This window comes from Polypterus senegalus, chromosome 10, assembly GCF_016835505.1.
Source record: "Polypterus senegalus isolate Bchr_013 chromosome 10, ASM1683550v1, whole genome shotgun sequence".
NCBI classification, from domain to species: Eukaryota; Metazoa; Chordata; class Cladistia; order Polypteriformes; family Polypteridae; genus Polypterus; species Polypterus senegalus.
In genome coordinates, this window is record NC_053163.1 from 42,149,892 (window position 1) to 42,170,737 (window position 20,846).

The window sequence follows — 20,846 nt, forward strand, 5'->3', positions numbered from 1 at the left end:
GCGAAATTTACCCTTAAGTTTCCAACTGTGTCCCTGTGTTGTTGTTGATCTAAAGTAATAATCTTGATGCAGTCTACTGAATCCTCTTATAATTTTGAACACTTCCAAAATATCACCTCTTCTTTTCCTATTGCATAAATTGAAAAGGCTCAACTTATTTAATCTGTCCTCATAACTTATCACTTGCAATTCTGCAATCCGCCTAGTCACTCTTCTCTGGACTTTTCCTAGAGCTTCAATGTCCTTTTTGTAGCCTGAAGACCTAAACTGCACAAGGTACTCTAAATAAGGCCTTACCAGTGTGTTGTAAAGCTTCAGCATAACTTCCTTTGACTTCTGCTGTACACATTAGAACAATCGAGACAAGAACAGGCCATTCAGCCCAGCAAAGCTCGCCAATTCTATCCACTCATTTCTTCCAAAAAAACATCAAGTCGAGTTTTGAAAGTCCCTAACGTCTAACTGTCTACCACACTACTTAGTAGTTTATTCCAAGTGTCTATTGCTCTTTGTGTAAAGAAAAACTTCCTAATGTTTGTGTGAAATTTACCCTTAACACTAGAATTAACAGAGCCTACAAAAAAACTTGTAGATCCGTCCCACCTTAAATCGCTGTGGGGACTGTATTGGACAAGTGATGAGCAGTGCCTGGTTGTCTCCACACACTGAGGAGAGGCAAGACACATGACAGCCTGCATGGAGTTTGCTAAAAGACACCTGAAGGACTCTGAGATGGTGAGAAATAAGATTCTCTGGTCTGATGAGACCAAGATAGAACTTTTTGGCCTTAATTCTAAGTTGTATGTGTGGAGACAACCAGGCACAGATCATCACTTGTCCAATACAGTCCCCACAGTGAAGCATGGCGGTTGCAGCATCATGCTGTTGTCGTGTTTTTCAGCTGCAGGGACAGGACGACTGGTTGCAATCGAGGGAAAGATGAATGCGGCCAAGTACAGGGATATCCTGGACAAAAACCTTCTCCAGAGTGCTGACCTCAGACTGGGCCGAAGGTTTACCTTCCAACAAGACAATGACCTTAAGCACACAGCTAAAATAACGAAGGAATGGCTTCACAACAACTCTGTGACTGTTGTTGGCCCAGCCAGAGCCCTGACTTACACCCAATTGAGCATCTCTGGAGAGACCTAAAAATGGCTGTCCACCAATGTTTACCATCCAACCTGACAGAACTGGAGAGGATCTGCAAGGAGGAATGGCAGAGTATCCCCAAATCCAGGTGTGAAAAACTTGTTGCATCTTTCCCAAGAAAACTCATGGCTGTATTAGCTCAAAAGGGTGCTTCTACTAAATACTGAGCAAAGGGTCTGAATACTTAGGGCCATGTGATATTTCCGTTTTTCTTTTTTAATAAATCTGCAACAATTTCAAAAATTCTTTTTTTTTGCCTGTCAATATGAGGTGCTGTGTACATTAATGAGGAAAAAAATTAATTTAAATGATTTTAGCAAATGGCTGCAATATAACAAAGAGTGAAAAATTGAAGGGGGTCTGAATACTTTCCGTACCCACTGTGTGTGTATATATGTGTGTATATATATATAAAAAATATATATATATATATATATATATATATATATATATATATATATATATATATATATATATAATATGTCTATATGTGTGTGTATAGCTTTGGTCACTGAGTGCAAGGGAAAAAAAAATAACATGTAGTCTATAAGTTATTAAACAGTAAAACATTAACATTTTAAGAAGTAAAGCTACATTGAGCACTACTGGAGTGGTTTCGGGTAAACTACATTTTAAAGACTGTGTAACACAACAGGTAAGTAGTACTAACAGCGGCTAAAATGTATATGGATCATCTCTCGGTAGTAGATCCCTTTCGAAAGGCGCTACACGACGGCTGTGGTATACAAATTACATTTTCTGTGTGAACGTCCAAATTTTTGCCTCTGGTAATGTGCCTTACCGGCATTACCAGCAATTAAAGAAAATTAGTTTTGTGTCCTCTGCAGTGTTATGAGAGAAAGGCTTTGGTTTGGGATAAAAGGAAAAAAGGTGTAAAGAAAGGAAAGTTGCCTTTTTCTTTTATATAGTGTAGAGAGATGTCTTCGCTGACGATATGAGCGCCTTTTGGGGACCGTCACGGTGGATCTTGTGTAGACTGGTGAGATGTCCCTGCCATTAACTAGCTGGGATGGCACTGTCGGTCCTCCACTCCTGTGCGTGTTCTCTGCGACCTCATAATAGTATACGTGCAGAAGAAAGTGCGAAGCACCTTAATATTAGTTTGCCGCAGTCTAGAAAAGGGATCCCGTGTTTGCAGTTGTCTGGGCTATAGCTCAGGGAAAAGAGGAAAAAAATGAAAAGTGCTCACTTTGACTTAAGGCAGAAGCGCAGTCAGCGTCTCAAAGGCCGGCACAGCTATGCGCGCGCACGCGCCAGCTGCTCGACTTTTGCAGGGCAGGAGACGCCACTTTTTGCAGACACGTTCACGTGATCAAAAGTCCCCGCGCTTTTTGGAGGTCATTCATACATATATATAACTGATCACCCATTGCACTCGTGCAAGGGAAAAAAATAAAATGTAGTCTATAAGTTATTAAACAGTAAAACATTAACGTTTTAAAAAGTACAGGTACATTGAGCACTACTGGAGTGGTTGCGGGTAAGCTACATTTTAAAGCCGGTATAACAGGTAAGTAGTACTAACAGCAGCTAAAATGTATATGGATCATCTCTTGGTAGTTTATCCCTTTTGAAAGGCGCTACACGACGGCTGTGGTATAGAAATTACATTTTCTATGTGAACGTCCAAATTTCTGCCTGTGGTAATGTGCCTTACCGTCATTACCAGCAATTAAAAGAAAATCATTTTTGTGTCCTCTGCAGTGTTAAGAGAGAAAGGCTTTGGTTTGGGATAAAAGGAAAAAAGGTGTAAAGAAAGGAAACTTGCCTTTTTCTTTTATATAGTGTAGAGAGAGGTCTTCGCTGACGATATGAGCGTCGCGGTGGGTCTCGTGTAGACTGGAGAGACGGCCCTGCCATTAACTGGCCGGGATGGCACTGTCGGTCCTCCACTCCTGTGCGTGTCTTCATAATCCGACCTGACGACCTCATAATCGTATACGTAAAGAAAGTGCGAAGCGCCTTAATATTAGTTTGCCGCGGTCTAGAAATGGGATCCCGTGTTTGCAGTTGTCTAAGCTATAGCTCATGGGAAGGAGGAAAAAAATTAAGTGTTTACTTTCACTTAAGGCAGAAGCGCAGTCAGCGTCTCAAAGGCCGGCACAGCTACGCACGCACGCGCGCCGGCTGCCCGACTTTTGTAGTATTTTTGAAGTGCAGGAAACGCCACTTTTTGCAGACACGTTCACGTGATCAAAAGTCTCCGCGCTCTTTAGAGGTCTTGCTTTCTCTGCTTACTGCGTTCATAGTCAGTTCACGTGAGCCGCTTGGAGTACATACATCGAAGCATCTGAGCTGTTCCTGTGCTATCTCGTGCTATCTCACGATGTCCACGACTTTATTTAATGTTAGCTAAGACCCGGCACTTAAAAGTTTCTTGCTACAGCAATTTTAACTCTGTTACAAAGTGATCCAAAGTGTCGTTTATACCTCGTGTCTTCTCATTAAACTTGTATCTTGTGAATAAAGTATTTGGCGTTTTTATTCAGCGCTCTTTGGGAGCTCTTCCTTCTTTTCTACATACTGCGGTCACAGTCAGTTCACGTGATTACGTGGGAGGCGTGATGATGTCATACGCAGCTATGCCCCCCACGGCCATCGAGCTAACGTCCATTGCAGTATATGGAGAAAAATAGGTTCCAGTTATGACCATTACGCGTAGAATTTCAGAATGAAACCTGCCCAACTTTTGTAAGTAAGCTGTAAGGAATGAGCCTGCCAAATTTCAGCCTTCTACCTACACGAGAAGTTGGAGAATTATTGATGAGTGAGTCAGTCAGTCAGTGAGTCAGTGAGGGCTTTGCCTTTTATTAGTATAGATCATTTGTGTACAGTGATACCTTGAGATACGAGTTTAATTCGTTCCGTGACTGAGCTCGTAAGTCAAAATGCTTGTATCTCAAATCAGTTTTTCCCATTGAAATTAATTGAAATAAGATTAATTCGTGCCAGCCCCCCAAAAAAAACTTCAATTTTTTGTTACCGGTAAATGTTTTCAACATAAGAAAAATGAATTTATAATGAACAAATATTGTATACAAACAAAATAAAACCTAATACATAAAAGAGAATCTAAAGAAATAAACAGATGTTGGCAGAGCCTATTAGTGTATTGTAATGTTTTTTTTACTTTCACTCCACTTTTGCTTAACTTAATTTTCTTCTTCTCTAGTTTTTTTTCTTTTTTGCCACGCTTTCGTCACTTTCATTCTCAGGCCGTTTCAATAGAAACCTGTCCATGAAGCTTTGTTTAGTCCTCCCCTTTAGAATGTTTCTGAAATGAGTTAGTCAAGTGTCATTAAATAGTGCCGCTGCACGATCAGTTGCAACTTTTACAGGGTTTCCTTTCAATAAAGTCAATTGTTAGCTCTTTCATGGCTCGTATTTTGAATTTTGGCTCATAATTCAAGGCAAAAAATCGACCTAGTGACTGCTCGTATCTCAAAAAACTCGTATGTTGGGGCACTCGTATCTCAAGGTGCCACTGTTTATTAAAAATAGCAGTGGCCCTAGAACTGACCCCTGTGGAACACCACTCTTAACATTGGCCAATTCTGATGAGGTCTGTTGCACCATCACCCTCTGCTTCCTGTGTCTTAGGCAATTCTGCACCCATCTTAAAACATCACTCTGAACTCCCACTTCTTTTCGTTTGATGCCCAACCTCCCATGTGGCACCTTATCAAATGCTTTCTGAAATTCATGATAAATAATATCATATGCTTCACTTTGATCATATCTTTTTGTTGCCTCCTCATAGAATTCCAGCATGTTAGTAAAACACAACCTCCCTCTTCTGAACCCATGCTGACTGTTCAGATTAACTCCTGTCCTTGCCAGCTGCTATGCAATCTTATCCTTCATAATTCCTTCCATTAATTTTCCTGTGATGCACTTTAAGCTTACTGGTCTATAGTTATTTAGATCTGCCCGATAACCCTTTTTATATAATGGCATAATTTTTGCCAAGCAAAAAAAAAAACATTCTAATGGGGGGAAATAAATATTTAGAAAGTTATGTACGGCTCTTTAGGAGCAACCAATAAACAAAGTTTGTAGCAGCAAAAGTAGTATTTTAATTAACTCTCATACAGCAGTAGCACAATAACCGTCCAATCCTGAGTTTTCTTTTTTTTCTTGCTGCTTCTAAATTTTGGGATGAATTTGTCATGCATTAGTCTAAGCACTTTTAAGCCTGTCCTGTATCTTCTCAACTGACTCCACACTTAAAAGCTTTTCCCAGTTTACAGGTGCCGGTCATAAAATTAGAATATCATGACAAAGTTGATTTATTTCAGTAATTCCATTCAAAAAGTGAAACTTGTATATTAGATTCATTCATTACACACAGACTGATGTATTTAACATGTTTATTTCTTTTAATTTTGATGATTATAACTGACAACTAATGAAAGTCCCAAATTCAGTATCTCGGAAAATTTGAATATTGTGAAAACATTTTGAAGACATCTGGTGCCACACTCTAATCAGCTAATTAACTCAAAACACCTGCAAAAGCCTTTAAATGGTCTCTCTGTCTAGTTCTGTAGGCTACACAATCTGGGAAGACTGCTGACTTGACACTTGTCCAAAAGACAACCATTGACTCCTTGCACAAGGAGGGCAAGACACAAAAGGTCATTGCTAAAGAGGCTGACTGTTCACAGAGCTCTGTGTCCAAGCACATTAATAGAGAAGTGAAGGGAAGGACAAGATGTGGTAGAAAAAAGTGTACAAGCAATAGGGATAACCGCACCCTGGAAAGGATTGTGAAACAAAACCCATTCAAAACTGTGGGGGGAGATTCACAAAGAGTGGACTGCAGCTGGAGTCAGTGCGTCAACCACCACCACACACAGACGTATGTAAGACATGGGTTTCAGCTGTCGCATTCCTTGTGTCAAGCCACTCTTGAAAAAGAGACCGCGTCAAAAGCATCTCGACTGGACTGCTGCTGAGTGGTCCAAAGTTATGCTCTCTGATGAAAGTAGATTTTGCATTTTCTTTGGAAATCAATATCCCAGAGTCTGGAGGAAGAGAGGAGAGGCACAGAATCCATGTTGCTTAAGGTCCATTGTAAAGTTTCCACAGTCAGTGATGGTTTAGGGTGCCATGTCATCTGCTGGTGTTAGTGCATTGTGTTTTCTGAGGTCCAAGGCCAACGCAGCCGTCTACCAGGAAGTTTTAGAGCACATCATGCTTCCTGCTGCTGACTAACTTTATGGAGATGCAGATTTCATTTTCCAACAGGACCTGGCACCTGCACAAAGTGCCAAAACTACCAGTACCTGGTTTAAGGACCATGGTATCCTTGTTCTTGATTGGCCAGCAAACTCGCCTGACCTTAACCCCATAGAAAATCTATGGGGTATTGTGAAGAGCAACATGGGCTCTCATAACACCTGAGCAGTGCCAAAGACTGACCGACTCCATGCCACACCACATTGCTGCAGTAATCCAGGCCAAAGGAGCCCCAACTAAATATTGAGTGCTGTACATACTCATACTTTTCATGTTCATACCTTTCAGTTGGCCAACATTTCTAAAAAATCCTTTTTTGCATTGGTCTTAATTGATATTCTAATTTTCCGAGATACTGAATTTGGGACTTTCATTAGTTGTCAGGTATAATCATCAAAATTAAAAGAAATAAACATTTGAAATACATCAGTCTGTGTGTAATGAATGAATTTAATATACAAGTTTCACTTTTTAAATGGAATTACTGAAATAAATCAGCTTTGTCATGATATTCTAATTTTATGACCGGCACCTATATTCTAACTTAGGCTTTACTGCATCTGTTCAAAGTTTGCTTTACTGAAATATAAAACAAAAACAGTTAAATTTTAATATTCACTGTGGAATCTAGTATATTATGGTCACTAGATAGTAATGTTTCAATCGCCTTTACCTGTTCAGGTTTATCATGATTATTACAGAACACTAAATCTAGACAGGCCTCCCCCTGTTGTTGGGTGTTTTAACATACTGTGTCAAAAAGCAATCATTGATTTCTTACAAAAAATACTATTCATGTGCTCAGCTGTTTGTAATGCTAGCTCAGTTAATATATGATATAAAGTCCCCATCACTATAATTTCCCTCTCCCAACTTGCGCAATTAATTATTGGCTTTGATTCTCTAGCCCAGTCAAATCCAAACATCCTCAACTAACCTGTGGCTTACTCTCTAAATGAAGAAACCTTGCAGTTAAATTCTGTTTTACATAAATAGTGACTGACACTTTTTTTGGTTTTGCTTCTCTTTCCTTCATCGTATGTGTCTATCAATGTTTCACTCCTGCATATCTCTGTGGTTTAGCCGGGTTTCTGTTGGTTTTCTTATATCTAACTTTTGTGCAGCTGTACAGTATATAATTACAACTAATTGTTTTATTCTTAACACTCTTAGCATTAAGGCAAGCAATTGTTAATGGATTACTTATCTACTATGATACCTTATGTTTGGGCTAGGTATTATGTTACTGTGTGTATTGGATCTTGCACTGCTATTTGTACCTTCATGTAAAGTTTTAAACCTGGCCGGTGTTAAACTCCTTTCCCCATCCATTCACTACTTTAAGCAATCTTCAAATAAATTTGTAACCCTGTAACTGTTCAAATGTAACCCACCACAATGGAACAGGACCAAATGCTATAGAAGGATATAGAAATATTCTAGAAGTCCCAATTAGGGATGCACACTTTCGGTGTTCAGCCGAATAAGTAAAAAGGCCGAATAAATTTTGCCAAACAATGACGTTTTTAATGACGCGATCAAATAGTAACCCGTGTAGAGTGAGAGGCGCGCGCTTTATGCAGCAAAAATGTCAGCAGTGTGGAAGCACTTTAAAACGTCAGAGAAAGAGGCAAAAACGGCCGTTTGCAGACACTGTTCTGCTGAATTGTCCAGAGGGGGTACATCTGCAAAACGCATACAGCACTTCAAGTTTAATTTATCACTTAAAATCAAGACACCCCGAACATCATGCAGAGTACGAGAAAGAACGGCGGCGGCTACGGCAACAGCAGCAGCGAAAAGGAAAGTAGCTACTCCCAGTCCGAAGACAACCACTCCATCTGTGGCTGACTTCTTAGAAAAGGCAAAAAAGTTTGCCAATGACCGTGCCAAAGCTAAAGGTATTACTAAAAGGATAATGGAATTCATCGCATTGGATGATCAACCATTCTCTGTTGTAGAGGATGTTGGATTTCGGAGGTTTATAGACCATATTGAGCCCCGTTACACCATGCCTAGTAGATGGCATTTCTCAGACGTGTGCTTACCTGAGATGTATAACGTCATTTTAACTCACGTCCATGAGCTCTTGGCTACAGATATTGCAGCCCTCAGCTTCACGACTGATATTTGGAGCTCAGATGTGAGCCCCACCAGTATGCTGAGTTTAACTGCGCAGTGGATCGACACAGATTTCAAGCTACAAAAGATTGTGCTTTACTCACAAGAGTTTAGAGGGTCCCATACAGCTGTAGCCATATCCAAGGCATTCGCCAACATGTTTGACGGCGTATCGACCGATCTAAAGTGCATGCGGTAGTCAGTGACAACGCAAGAAATATGGCTAAAGCCATGGAAGATAGTGATCTGAAAGGCATACAGTGTATGGCACACACAATTCAACTGGCGGTCAATGAGGCATTGTTGAGTCAGCGCAGTATAGCAGATGTGATAGTGATAGGCAGGAAAATTGTTGGCCATTTTAAACATTCACCGCTTGCCTATGCACGCCTACAATCTATCCAAGAACAGTTCGGAAACGCCACAAAATCGTTTCCAAAAAGATGTGAGCACAAGGTGGAACAGTACATATTATATGCTGGAAAGCCTTTTTGCGCAAAAGCGAGTCTTGGCTACATACATAGCAGATCATAACCTCCCCGCGACATTCACCGCATACCAGTGGGTGTTAATTGAGAACGTTCTCTCTCTTCTCGCCCCCTTTGAGCAGATAACAAAAGAGATAAGCTCATCTGATGCATCTGTGGCAGACGTCATACCTTTACTTGCAGCACTAAAACGTCTTTTAAACAAAGAGGCTGAAACAGACCACAGAGTTAAAACAACTAAAAGTGCGCCTCTTGGAAGCTGTCAGCACACGATTTAGTCAGGCGGACTCAGAACCCCTGTACTGCATCCCGACTGTGCTTGATCCACGATATAAAGATCATTACTTGGATGTGGGGAAAAAGCTGCGCACACGAGAAATGATCCAGGCCGAGTTGGATTTGGGAAAGCCGCTAGGTGATGGAGACGGTCAGGTGATGCACAGCGCAGGAGATGAAAACAGCGCAGAGAGTAAACGGGCTCGTACTACAGATGAGCGCGACAGTCTCGCTGTCTGACATGTTCGATGAGATCCTCCAAGAGAATAACCCATTTGCAAGACAGAGGACAAGCTCAACCGCTCAACAGTTAGATGGTCATCTCTCAGAAGTCCCCATCCCCAGGAGCAATAACCCTCTCAAATTTTGGAGGACCAATCAAGGCCGCTTTCCCGACCTGGTGAAGATGGCACGCAGGTAGGCTATGGGAAATTAATTTAAGATTTTATTTATATTTTGGATTATGGTAACACTTTATAAGTAGTTTCTATTTTTAACATTAACTAACAATGAAAAACCCTTATTAAAAGCATTTATTAATCTTAATGTTAACATTTACTAATACAGTATTATTTACAGTAATTTTTAATTAAAAGTATCAAAAGTGGTAGGCCTATTTGTTAAAATTGTTAATGCACTTATACTAACATGAACTAAATATTTTTTATTATCTTACATTAACGAAGATTAATAAATACCATAACAAATGTATTGCTCATTGTTAGTTAATGCAATAATGTTAACAAAAGGAAACATTGTAAAGTGTTACTACCTATATTTTATATTATGTATTTTGTGAAAATGTAACTATTTTCAGTGTAGTAAAATAGTAGGCCTACACTGGGTTTCAACCATTTCATTATCTTGAAGACATTGTTCGTTTTGAAATGAGCAACTGTCAGAAAACTGCAATAAAAATTTCAACTATTCTGCGGGTACTTGTCTGCTCCATGCACAAGCACCGACAGCGAGAGACTGTTTAGTGCTGCATCTCATGTCATCGATGAGAAGAGGAACCGACTTTCATGTGAGAAAGCAGAGAAGCTACTTTTCATAAAGAAGAACCTGCCACTTTTCCTGAAGAAGTAGGCTTATGTCTAGGACAGTTATTCATTTGTTGTGGGTTCATCCACATTTTTTGCACTATTCAATGCACATTTGTTGTTGTAGACATACAGAGTTACATTCTTTCAGCAGTCAGTTATAGGCCTAACATAGGCTATTCAAGAAGGGGGGCTTCAAAGATGGCCAAATAAAAATATTTTTTTATTTTACTAATTTATTTATTTTAAGTTATATTGTGCTTTGTTTGTATAATATCTGCTGGAATGTTAAAAAAAAATGTTCAGTGTTAAATAAATATTTTGAAATTGGATTTTTGTTATTTGATTTATTTCTCTGAAAAGCAACACAAAATAGTAAAAAGCAAATTTTTACTATTTAATTATTGTAATGGTGAAAAAATTGGCAAAATAAATGAAAAAAAATGCGAAACACCGAGTTCGGTATTCGGCCTTCGGCCAAGCATTTCATTATTATTCGGCTTCGGCCAAGAATTTCATTTGGGTGCATCCCTAGTCCCAGTGCCCCATAAACCTATGTATTTGCATTCTACAACAAGATTTAAGCCATATATTAAGCTTTCTGATTCCCTTAGTCGTAGTTAGACTATCAAGTGGCACAGGCAGAAAACTTCAGGGTAGACCTCCTTGTTATTTCTGCATCTCAGTTTGGCACCCAACCCTTTACAATTACGTTGCTTATCTAAGTGCCTGCCCTTGTGAATGTCATTTGATGCAACATGGACAGTGTAATCCACATCTACCTCCATTCCGGCCAAGTGCCTATCCACCCTCCCAGGGACTTCTCCTATCAGTGCACCCGGAATACCACACACAGCATGAGACTCTCTGTCTCTGGAGCAAACCTACATCTCAGTCCCCCTAATGATTTAGTTTCCCACTATCTCTGCTTCTGTCTTTCTGGAGACTGGTTTTGTGGTGACTCAACTGTTTTTACTTACAGTGCATCCGGAAAGTATTCATAGTGCATCACTTTTTCCACATTTTGTTATGTTACAGCCTTATTCCAAAATGGATTAAATTCATTTTTTTTCCTCAGAATTCTACACACAATACCCCACAATGATGTGAAAAAAGTTTACTTGAGGTTTCTGCAAATTAAAAATAAAAAAAACTGAGAAATCACATGTACATAAGTATTCACAGCCTTTGCTCAATACTTTGTCGATGCACCTTTGGCAGCAATTAAAGCCTCAAGTCTTTTTGAATATGATTCCACAAGCTTGGCACACCTATCCTTGGCCAGTTTCACCCATTCCTTTTTGCAGCACCTCTCAACCTCCATCAGGTTGGATGGGAAGCGTCGGTGCACAGCCATTTTAAGATCTCTTCAGAGATGTTCAATCGGATTCAAGTCTGGGCTCTGGCTGGGCCACTTAAGGACATTCACAGAGTTGTCCTGAAGCAACTCCTTTGATATCTTGGCTGTGTGCTTAAGGTCGTTGTCCTGCTGAAAGATGAACCGTCGCCCCAGTCTAAGGTCAAGAAAGCTCTGGAGCAGGTTTTCATCCAGGATGTCTCTGTACATTGCTGCAGTCATCTTTCCTTTTATCATGACTAGTCTCCCAGTTCCTGCCGCTGAAAAACATCCCCACAGCATGATGCTGCCACCACCATGCTTCACTGTAGGGATGGTATTGGCCTGGTGATGAGTGGTGCCTGGTTTCCTCCAAACTTGACGCCTGGCATTCACACCAAAGAGTTCAATTTTTGTCTCATCAGACCAGAGAATTTTGTTTCTCGTGGTCTTAGAGTCCTTCAGGTGCCTTTTGGTAAACTCCAGGCGGGCTGCCATGTGCCTTTCACTAAGGAGTGGCTTCCATCTGGCCACTTTACCATACAAGCCTGATTGGTGGATTGATGCAGATGCAGAGATGGTTGTCCTTCTGGAAGGTTCTCCTCTCTCCACAGAGGACCTCTGGAGCTCTGACAGAGTGACCATCGGGTTCTTGGTCACCTTCCTGACTAAGGCCCTTCTCCCCTGATCGCTCAGTTTAGACAGCTGGCCAGCTCTAGGAAGAGTCCTGGTGGTTTCGACCTTCTTCCACTTACAGATGATGGAGGTCACTGTGCTCATTGGGACCTTCAAAGCAGCAGAAATTTTTCTTTAACCATCCCCAGATTTGTGCCTCCAGACAATCCTGTCTCGGAGGTCTACAGACAATTCCTTTGACTTCATGCTTTGTTTGTGCTCTGACATGAACTGTCAACTGTGGGACCTTATATAGACAGGTGTGTGCCTTTCTAAATCATGTCCAATCAACTGAATTTACCACAGGTGGACTCCAGTTAAGCTGCAGAAACATCTCAAGGATGATCAGGGGAAACAGGATGCACCTGAGCTCAATTTTGAGCTTCATGGCAAAGGCTGTGAATACTTATGTACATGTGACTTCTCAGTTTTTTTATTTGTAATAAATTTGCAAAAATCTCGAGTGAACTTTTTTCACGTCATTATGAGGTGTTGTGTGTAGAATTCTGAGGGGAAAAAATGAATTTAATCCATTTTGGAATAAGGCTGTAATATAACAAAATGTGGAAAAAGTGATGCGCTGTGAATACTTTCCAGATGCACTGCATATGATATGGTGTCAATCATATGGAGTCTATGGTGGCACTTCTCAAACGTGTGGAGCCCAGTAGCTCTGGTGATTTACCTGTATGTATGTATGTGTGTGTGTGTGTCTGTCTGTCTGTCTCCACTGTCACAGTGCTCATTACAACATGAAAAATAACTTTTAAGCTTAAGTTACCTTGTGCTACTGATCACCTGAATGGATAACAGAAATTTTAACTTTTTATTTTTGCTTGGCATTAAGTCTTTTATTCATTGTCTTTTGCAATCTCCTTGAAACCCATGTGGTTGACACAGACTGAAGATATTACGGGCAGGTTTTATAGGAAGAAGCCCTGTGGGGAATCCCTTTGCCGCTATTCATTACGTGGGTAATGTAATTACATGGGGTTGTCCCCAAATGTGTAATGTCATTTAAGAATCATGTCTGACCCCATAAGACTAATTTCACTAAGAAACTGTATTTGTCACTTTTTGTTTTCTTAACTGACAGAAGTGTAAATATTATAAGTGTTTAATCTCTCTCTCTTTTTTTTTTTTAATTGTGCTGTTTGCCCTTCTTTCTAGCACCATAGTGCATGCTTGCCCTTAATGTACCCGGGTTAACTTATAATCTTTTACTTTCTTCTTTACTGGTACACCCACTTGCTTACTTACTATTAACATATACAAAGCTATGTGGTAATTATTTACTTACTTACTACTGAGACTTGACACCCCAAACACATTTTCATTTGCCTTTACTCCTGAGCAAATGAAAAAAACAACACTTCTAAAGGATAAAAAAAACAGAAAAATATCTACATGGTCCTTTTCTGTTGACAAAAAATGAAGTTTTAGGAGCACTGTGTTTTAATCAAGTTTCACACACAGACAGACCACAACAACACAAAGTACAATACACTGGCAGGGTAGAAGCCAGCATACAAGACATGCTCAATACCTCAGTAAAGTAAAGCTCCAATGGTGCATTGATATATTGCACCAGACGCAAGTTGCTAAACAATTCATTGGCAGTAAACAGCAGCAATAAATATCCATAAGTCTACAAAATAATCAAAATTAAAATACAAATATCTGATATAAACTGAGAGCAAGTACCAACCAGTCATTCAAGTAATAAAGCTTACTGAATGGTTGGCAACACTGAATCAGTAGTATAAACTGGTTGGAAACAAAGGTGCTTGTAGAATTGAATGGTGGCCACTGTTTGAGCAAATGAATGCATGCAAGTTAAAATTTAATGACCTAGGGGTAGGAATCTCAAATTACCCAAAAATTTACATTTCGATATTCATATTAAAATAAGTACATATTCTAATATTTAATTGTAGGTTAAATGTTCTAGCTTGTACTGTGGGTAATGCTTTATTATAATTTTTCCTTTTCCTCACTTCTATTAAACATAAAGTTTTCATAAGAATTGTGTTACTTAACACACAGATGGAAACTGCAACTTTCAAGTCAATGTGATACGTGGAAAACATGCAACGTCACAAAATTGGGGTTTCCTGCAAAATCCAAATCATATAATCAAAGCGGAGGTATATCTGAGTGAAAAACAATGTGTGATTAATCAAACACGTTATATACCTTTATTTAAAACATCTTATAAAAAATGTGTTACGTGAATTTGTTTATTAGGAAACTATTAAATCCTAGCTAGTCGGCTCCATCCAATGAGGGTCAAGGTGGGTGTAGGTTTTTATTTTAAGCAGTTCATGTTATTTGGATTTCTATCTTTATTAAATAGTCCCCTTTTAAGTTTATAATGTCTGGATTTTTTTATTTTCATTCTGCATGACAACATTATTGAAATGTTTTTTTCGTCCATCACTAGAAACAACAAAGGGTTAAGTAATAAATACAAAAATCATTACTTTAACATCCTGATTTTTAAGCTGTTGTAATAAGGAAAGAAATATCAGAAGCATGGCTGTTAAATGCTAAAATGAAGCCAACTAGTGCTTGATGTGTTGGATGCTTAAAGTAAGTCATTTTCAGGGTGTAGGACAATTGTTTAAAATCTGTTATTACTACAACTGTTGATCCAAGATCATTCACAAAATATGGTGTCAGGTCAGGTTGTGAAGCATGTACTGGTAAAGCACCCTGCCGCACCTGCCACATGATGAAACAGCTCGGGATCCTGCTTGACAACCCCCCAGTCAGAAACACAGTCCAGTCCCACCCTTCAGAAATGACCATCCATCTTCCACAGCCAGGCGTTATGTGGGTATCCCCTTGGCCAGGTCCAGCTGCTTGGGTCCTCAAAAATGAGGGTCCTGCGAGCTGGATTACCCTTGGGGAATTGTGCCACATATCCATAGTGCCATAACTGACACACAGTGCAGGTAATGTGCCTCATTCGTGACTCCATGAACAACCGCTCATTTGACACAAAGTCATACCAGCGATTTGATACAGAAGAGACACAATACTGAAGGAGTCTCAGGTCTCTGGATAGTGTCCATGTCTCGCAAACATTTAGCAAAATAGGAAGCCCCAGGACTCTGTAAAATAACAAAGGGCCAAGTCTTTAAAGATATTGCCCCCCCTTTCCAGTGACCTCAGATCCCCCCCCCCATGCTCTACCAGTCCATCTTTATTGCTGTCCCATAGCTGTTTACAGTTTAACATTTGGTATTTAGGGTTTCTCATTTTTAGATTTGTGATTTTTAGCCAGTTAGTGGTTTGTTAATTATTTCTTTTTGTCACATTTAACTGGGGTTTCCTGCGTTTTTCCTTTCTTTTATTAATAAGAAATAGATAATTGAAGGAAAATAAGAGTGTTATTGGATATTTGGAATTCTTTATTTTTAGGAATATTTAACAAATGGTGCCATATTTGCAGAATTTTGACTTCCTGAAAGATTTTACTTAATTGAAGCATGACACGTCACTGTTCAACCATGTTGAAAGAATTAATTACTAATGAAGAATTAGTATGATTTATTATTATTTCTTGATGTCATTGAGGTCAGTCTACATATGATTTATATTTAATACATTTCCAAATCTATTCTTATGACAGTAAATTGCAAAAAAAAAAAAAAAATAGTCCCAGCTCAATATAGCTTAAACATAATATTTGCAACTGTTGACCGTTAAGATAGTTTATGATCATTAGACTTTTGCAGATATTGAAAGGTGATTTTTTTAAACAGTTTAAACCATTAAAGACACAAGTCTTTGTTTTGTTGTGATATACATGTAGTCAATAGTATCAAAAACAGTGCATGATTTCTTATTATTCTACCGAATAGGACTTTGCAAAACTTGAGATGTTTTAGTATACTGACCATGGTGAATGTTTGACTCAAATTTTGCATAAAAGTTCAGAAACAATTTATAATTTTCTCTAAAACAATAAAAAAATTATGAAACTGAGTTAACATGATTTCTTAATAAAGTTCTAATAATAATGAATGTTAAATATTATATTACACATTGACTAAACAAGGATTACAATACATTTCTTAAAGTTGTTGAAACCGATTTAAGGAGATGGGTGATGGGATTCATTTTACAAGTCAAAGTTCTAATTTCATGTTCTACCTTAAATGTAGTTTAAATTCTCCAAAGCAATGATTCTGAAACTTGGTCCTAGGGACCCACTGTGATTGCAAGTTTTTGTTTCAACCAAATTCTGTTTTTAATTTGAGTCCTAGTTTATTTAAGTGAGATGTAGAAATTACAAAACTAAGTTTGGTATTTTGTTTTTATTAAAATGTACTAAGCAGTTACAGTATATGGGGGATATTGTTTTTTTTTTCTTTATACTTTTTAACATCAAGTGGTTATTTAATCCATTATTTACAAATTAGTGGGTCTGACGCTGAAGTGTTTGTCGTCTTTCATCATTCAGTGTTGTTTTGCTGGGTATCTGCTCTGCTTGTTTTTAATAGTAATTATTAGGATACAGTGAAGGGAGGAAACCACATAAAATGGGTGAAATAATAGGAAAACAACCAAAGAGTTAAGAATTTCAAAGCCAAAATGAAAATGTCTTATAAATGTACCAATTTGCTTTTCTGAAGTCACAATACAGGAAGAGAAAAAAGACCAGATAATTAAATTAGATCAGTTTTTATCACTGATTGTGATTTTCGTGGGAACAAAAACCTGCAGCCAAAGTGGGTCTCAATGACTGAGTTTGGGAACCACTACTCTAAAATGTCCTGTGGAAGGAGTGTAATGTTTTAATGTTCCAAATCTGGAAACATGCCCAGTTTTTGCTATCTGGTTTATTACTAAAGACCTCTTTAAACTTTTGGAACCTAATCTGAGGTGAAGTTGTGCCATCCGTTTATCCATCCATCTACCCATCCTTCCATATTACAATTTTAGGTGAGCAGGGAGACAAGCCTGTTCCACTATACATTATGCTCAAGGCTGTAAACAGCTCTTGACAGATCATACTCGTACACCTTTAATACATGTAACCTGAACAGAGCCACCTGTGAGATACCAGTTAAACTAATCTGTACTGGATGGAAACCTGAATAGCTATGGAAAGCCCAGTTAGACATGGGGAGGAATTGTGTTTAGTGCACGTTTATCTTTAACCTGTGAAGCAGTGTTGCTAAGTATTATGGCACTGTAGTAGGGGACAATGCCAGATTCTAATTTAACTGTTCATCTATTGTTCTAAATAAAACTTCTAAACTATTACAGTAAATACTTTCATCTGTTATTTTGGAGCAGTACTCTAAACGAGGCACTTCATAAATTGAATTATTGAATGTCCCTGGTCCATGCATAGTGGTATACTTGCAAATACACTGTTCTTCATTTAGATTCCCATTTTCAGTGTTCTAATTTAACAGCGCTATTTTTTGAGTAGGCAGAGGTCTGGCTGCTCCAGTTTTGCATTCAAATTCCAGTTGATTTGCTTTTTGTGTGGATTTTGAATGTAGTGTTTAAATAACTTTTTCTATAGGTACTTTAGGTACGTTTCCATCGCACATCTCAAATGTATGCCTGTTAATGTAGCTGGCAAATTCTGCCTTTTTTCTGAGTGAGTGTACCCTACAATGGACCAACCTTATGCAGGGATGATTCCTGCCTTGCATTCAACTTTGTCCCACATAAATTTCAAGCCAAAGTACCCTTGAACTGCTTTTGAGGAATCTGGCAGTGCATTGAAGAGAACTAAAAATAACAACTACAACAAATGAATAGTGTCTGCTTCTTCAGTGAAGGAAATTTTATCTATGTTTTGGTTTTTATATTATATATTTTGAAATGCTGAAATTAGGGTTATCTGAAATTTTAAAAAATGGAGGAATGTTGGTATCGATAAATAATTGATATCTTTATAAAACATGGAAATGCGTCGGGTAATCCCTTTGATCAGACTTACTTTATTTACTGACCTTAATTAAATGTTATTCTGTTGTATTTCATTAGAAATGTGCTTGTTTTTTTTTTTTTTGTTTTTTTTTAGATCAGGATGTATGCCCATTTATTTTCCATGAATGCTCACATGTGGCTTTTGTTGAAGAGAACTTCTTTTCGATGGCAACACACTGCATCCCAGTCTATGAAGAACTTGTGGAAACTACATGAAAAATGTTTTGGTAAGAATTCCTGTTGTAAATTTATTACATCAACATTTGTAATTCTTGGATGCAGCAAAAGGTGTATATATTAAAGTGTATATAGTATATATGTAAGTTGGAAACATTAGATTGCCCATATAAATATAATAGTTAAAATATGATGCTTCAATTAACTTGATCATAAAAACACAAATATAATATTAATAAACTGAAGCCTCATTACAATCAAGCAAATTAAAACTGGATGTGCTTTAGTCATGAGCATAGTGCTCAAAAGTTAAATACCAAGCAATTTTTTGACCAGTTCTCTCATTTAACAAGCCCTACACTTCTTTACATTACCTTCAGATGTACTTTTTTACAACGTTTAAGATAACAATTGTATACATTTCTTTGTTTTTCCAGTTGGAGCGCAGGCAGATGAAATGACTTGTTCATGGTCACACAGTACCAGTGGCGGGATTTTCTTATTTAAAACGACTGGAACTAAAACATTGTGTATTTTTTACTTGACATTGTTTTATGTTAAGAATAAAATTTTAACAGGGATTTTTATTCATCAAAGTAAATTAGTACATTGAATGTATTTGTTTTTCCAAGGGTCATCTGTCTGTCGTGCAGAAGCTCACGAAATCTTGAGCCTTCAGTCTTGATCTTGGTTTCAGTCAACCACTTATGCTATGATCCACACAATATGATCAAAGAATTAGACATGCAAGCTACCTCTGTGATTAAATTCAGCTTCAGGTCCTTATAGTGGCAGGCAGTAATGCAGACATATGCCTCTTGTTAAGCATAACTGTGGACGTGTGACACTGATAAGGACAGCATAGTGAGAGCTTTGGGTCCTTCTCATGACAGGTAACAATGTGGTCACAGCCTCATGGCAAGCAATGCCATGGATATGTGACAGTGAAACACTTTGCACAAGCCAGTTAAAAGTCCAACACGACCAAAGAATTGGAGATGTAGGTTTTGGGTCTGGACAACCCGCTCTGCTGACAGAGAAAATGACAGCAGTGCCCACCACTGTGACAATAAGGTACATTGCACAGGCCAACATAAAGTGATACACAAGCAAAGATTTGGAGGTTCAGATTAGTGGGCTTGGGTCCGTATCTGTCAGGAAAAGAGCTGTGGTGACCTCAGTTGGCAGTGAAGGATATTTTATCAACCTCTGTAGAGTGACCTCTGGTGCTGTGTTTCATGAAAGGTGCATGCATCACCTTTCTTCAATGACCCAAGGTCTTAGTATTACTTGTCTAGTCTGTCATATATTAGGACTGCATGATTTAATCAGAAAATCACATTACAATTATTTTGGCATATATTTCAGTTGTGATTTAAACTGCGACGTACAAGTATTAAAGTTCACCATTTTGTATTGCAGCTTCAAGGCTAACAGTAATTGGTGGCATAATTGATCACACTAAGATGATAGCTGCCATTATTTATTAATCAACTTAAAACTTTTTCAAATGACAAACAAATATAAATTATGTAACGGCCATAACCAAAGAAGGACCAAATTTTCTGTAATGTGTATGTGTTGTGCTTTGTGATTCATGTGGTTTCTGATTTTCCTAAAAGAAAATAAAACTACTGATTTTCACAGGTTTGTATTACACACAATTTTAACACAAATAATTACATGAAAATATTGCATGCATACGCTTTACAGCATTTACTTTTTAAGTTATTTTCATTATCTCATAAATCACTTTTCCCTTTAGGATTTGGATCTTCTCTGCATAGGTGTATTGTTTCTGGAATCTTATATCCAGAAAATAGTCATGTCCAGCTGGTCAACACTGTTGTCATATTTGTTATTGAGGTAGTTCAGAATTTTTGCTTTAATTGAATATGTCAATGTGGTGCCATCTCCCTCAGCTGCCAGCAGCACAGATGTTTTTAGTAGACAAAGAAACTGGCTTCAGGTGGGATATACTGACAGTTTTCATCAGAAAGAGGGACATCAGTGAACTCCTGTAGCTGGTCTAGTGTCTTGTTAATAGATGCAGGTTTTGTTTGTACTGCCATGAAAGAAAGAAAACATTTGACGAAGCGTTCTGTTGTTGTAGTACACTTCTCAATTTTTGACTTGAGCCCCATATTGTTGGACAGTTGGTTGTGAGTATATGCTGTGGTAGGTTGAGTTCTTTTTGTGAATCTTTCACTTTTTTTTCCAGCAGTGGGAAAGGTGGCTTACTATTTTCTTGCAGGCCTCTTGGTGCTTTCACAATCTTTTAAATTTTTTTCCAGCAGATGGAATGTAATGTAAAGAAACCCTTATAAAATAATAAGTACATGATATTTAAATGTAAAT

At 38.3% G+C, this 20,846-nt stretch overlaps 1 protein-coding gene across 1 annotated transcript in view; it reads left to right on the forward strand.

Moving 5' to 3' along the window:
- The window catches only part of tmlhe (trimethyllysine hydroxylase, epsilon), a 116,784-nt gene that overhangs the window by 13,802 nt on the left and 82,136 nt on the right, over window positions 1-20,846 (forward strand). Inside the window, exon 2 of the mRNA XM_039765767.1 lies at window positions 18,406-18,538. Within this exon, the coding sequence (XP_039621701.1) occupies window positions 18,412-18,538 (127 nt within the window). The 5' untranslated portion in view covers window positions 18,406-18,411. The remainder of the gene's footprint in view (window positions 1-18,405; window positions 18,539-20,846) is intronic.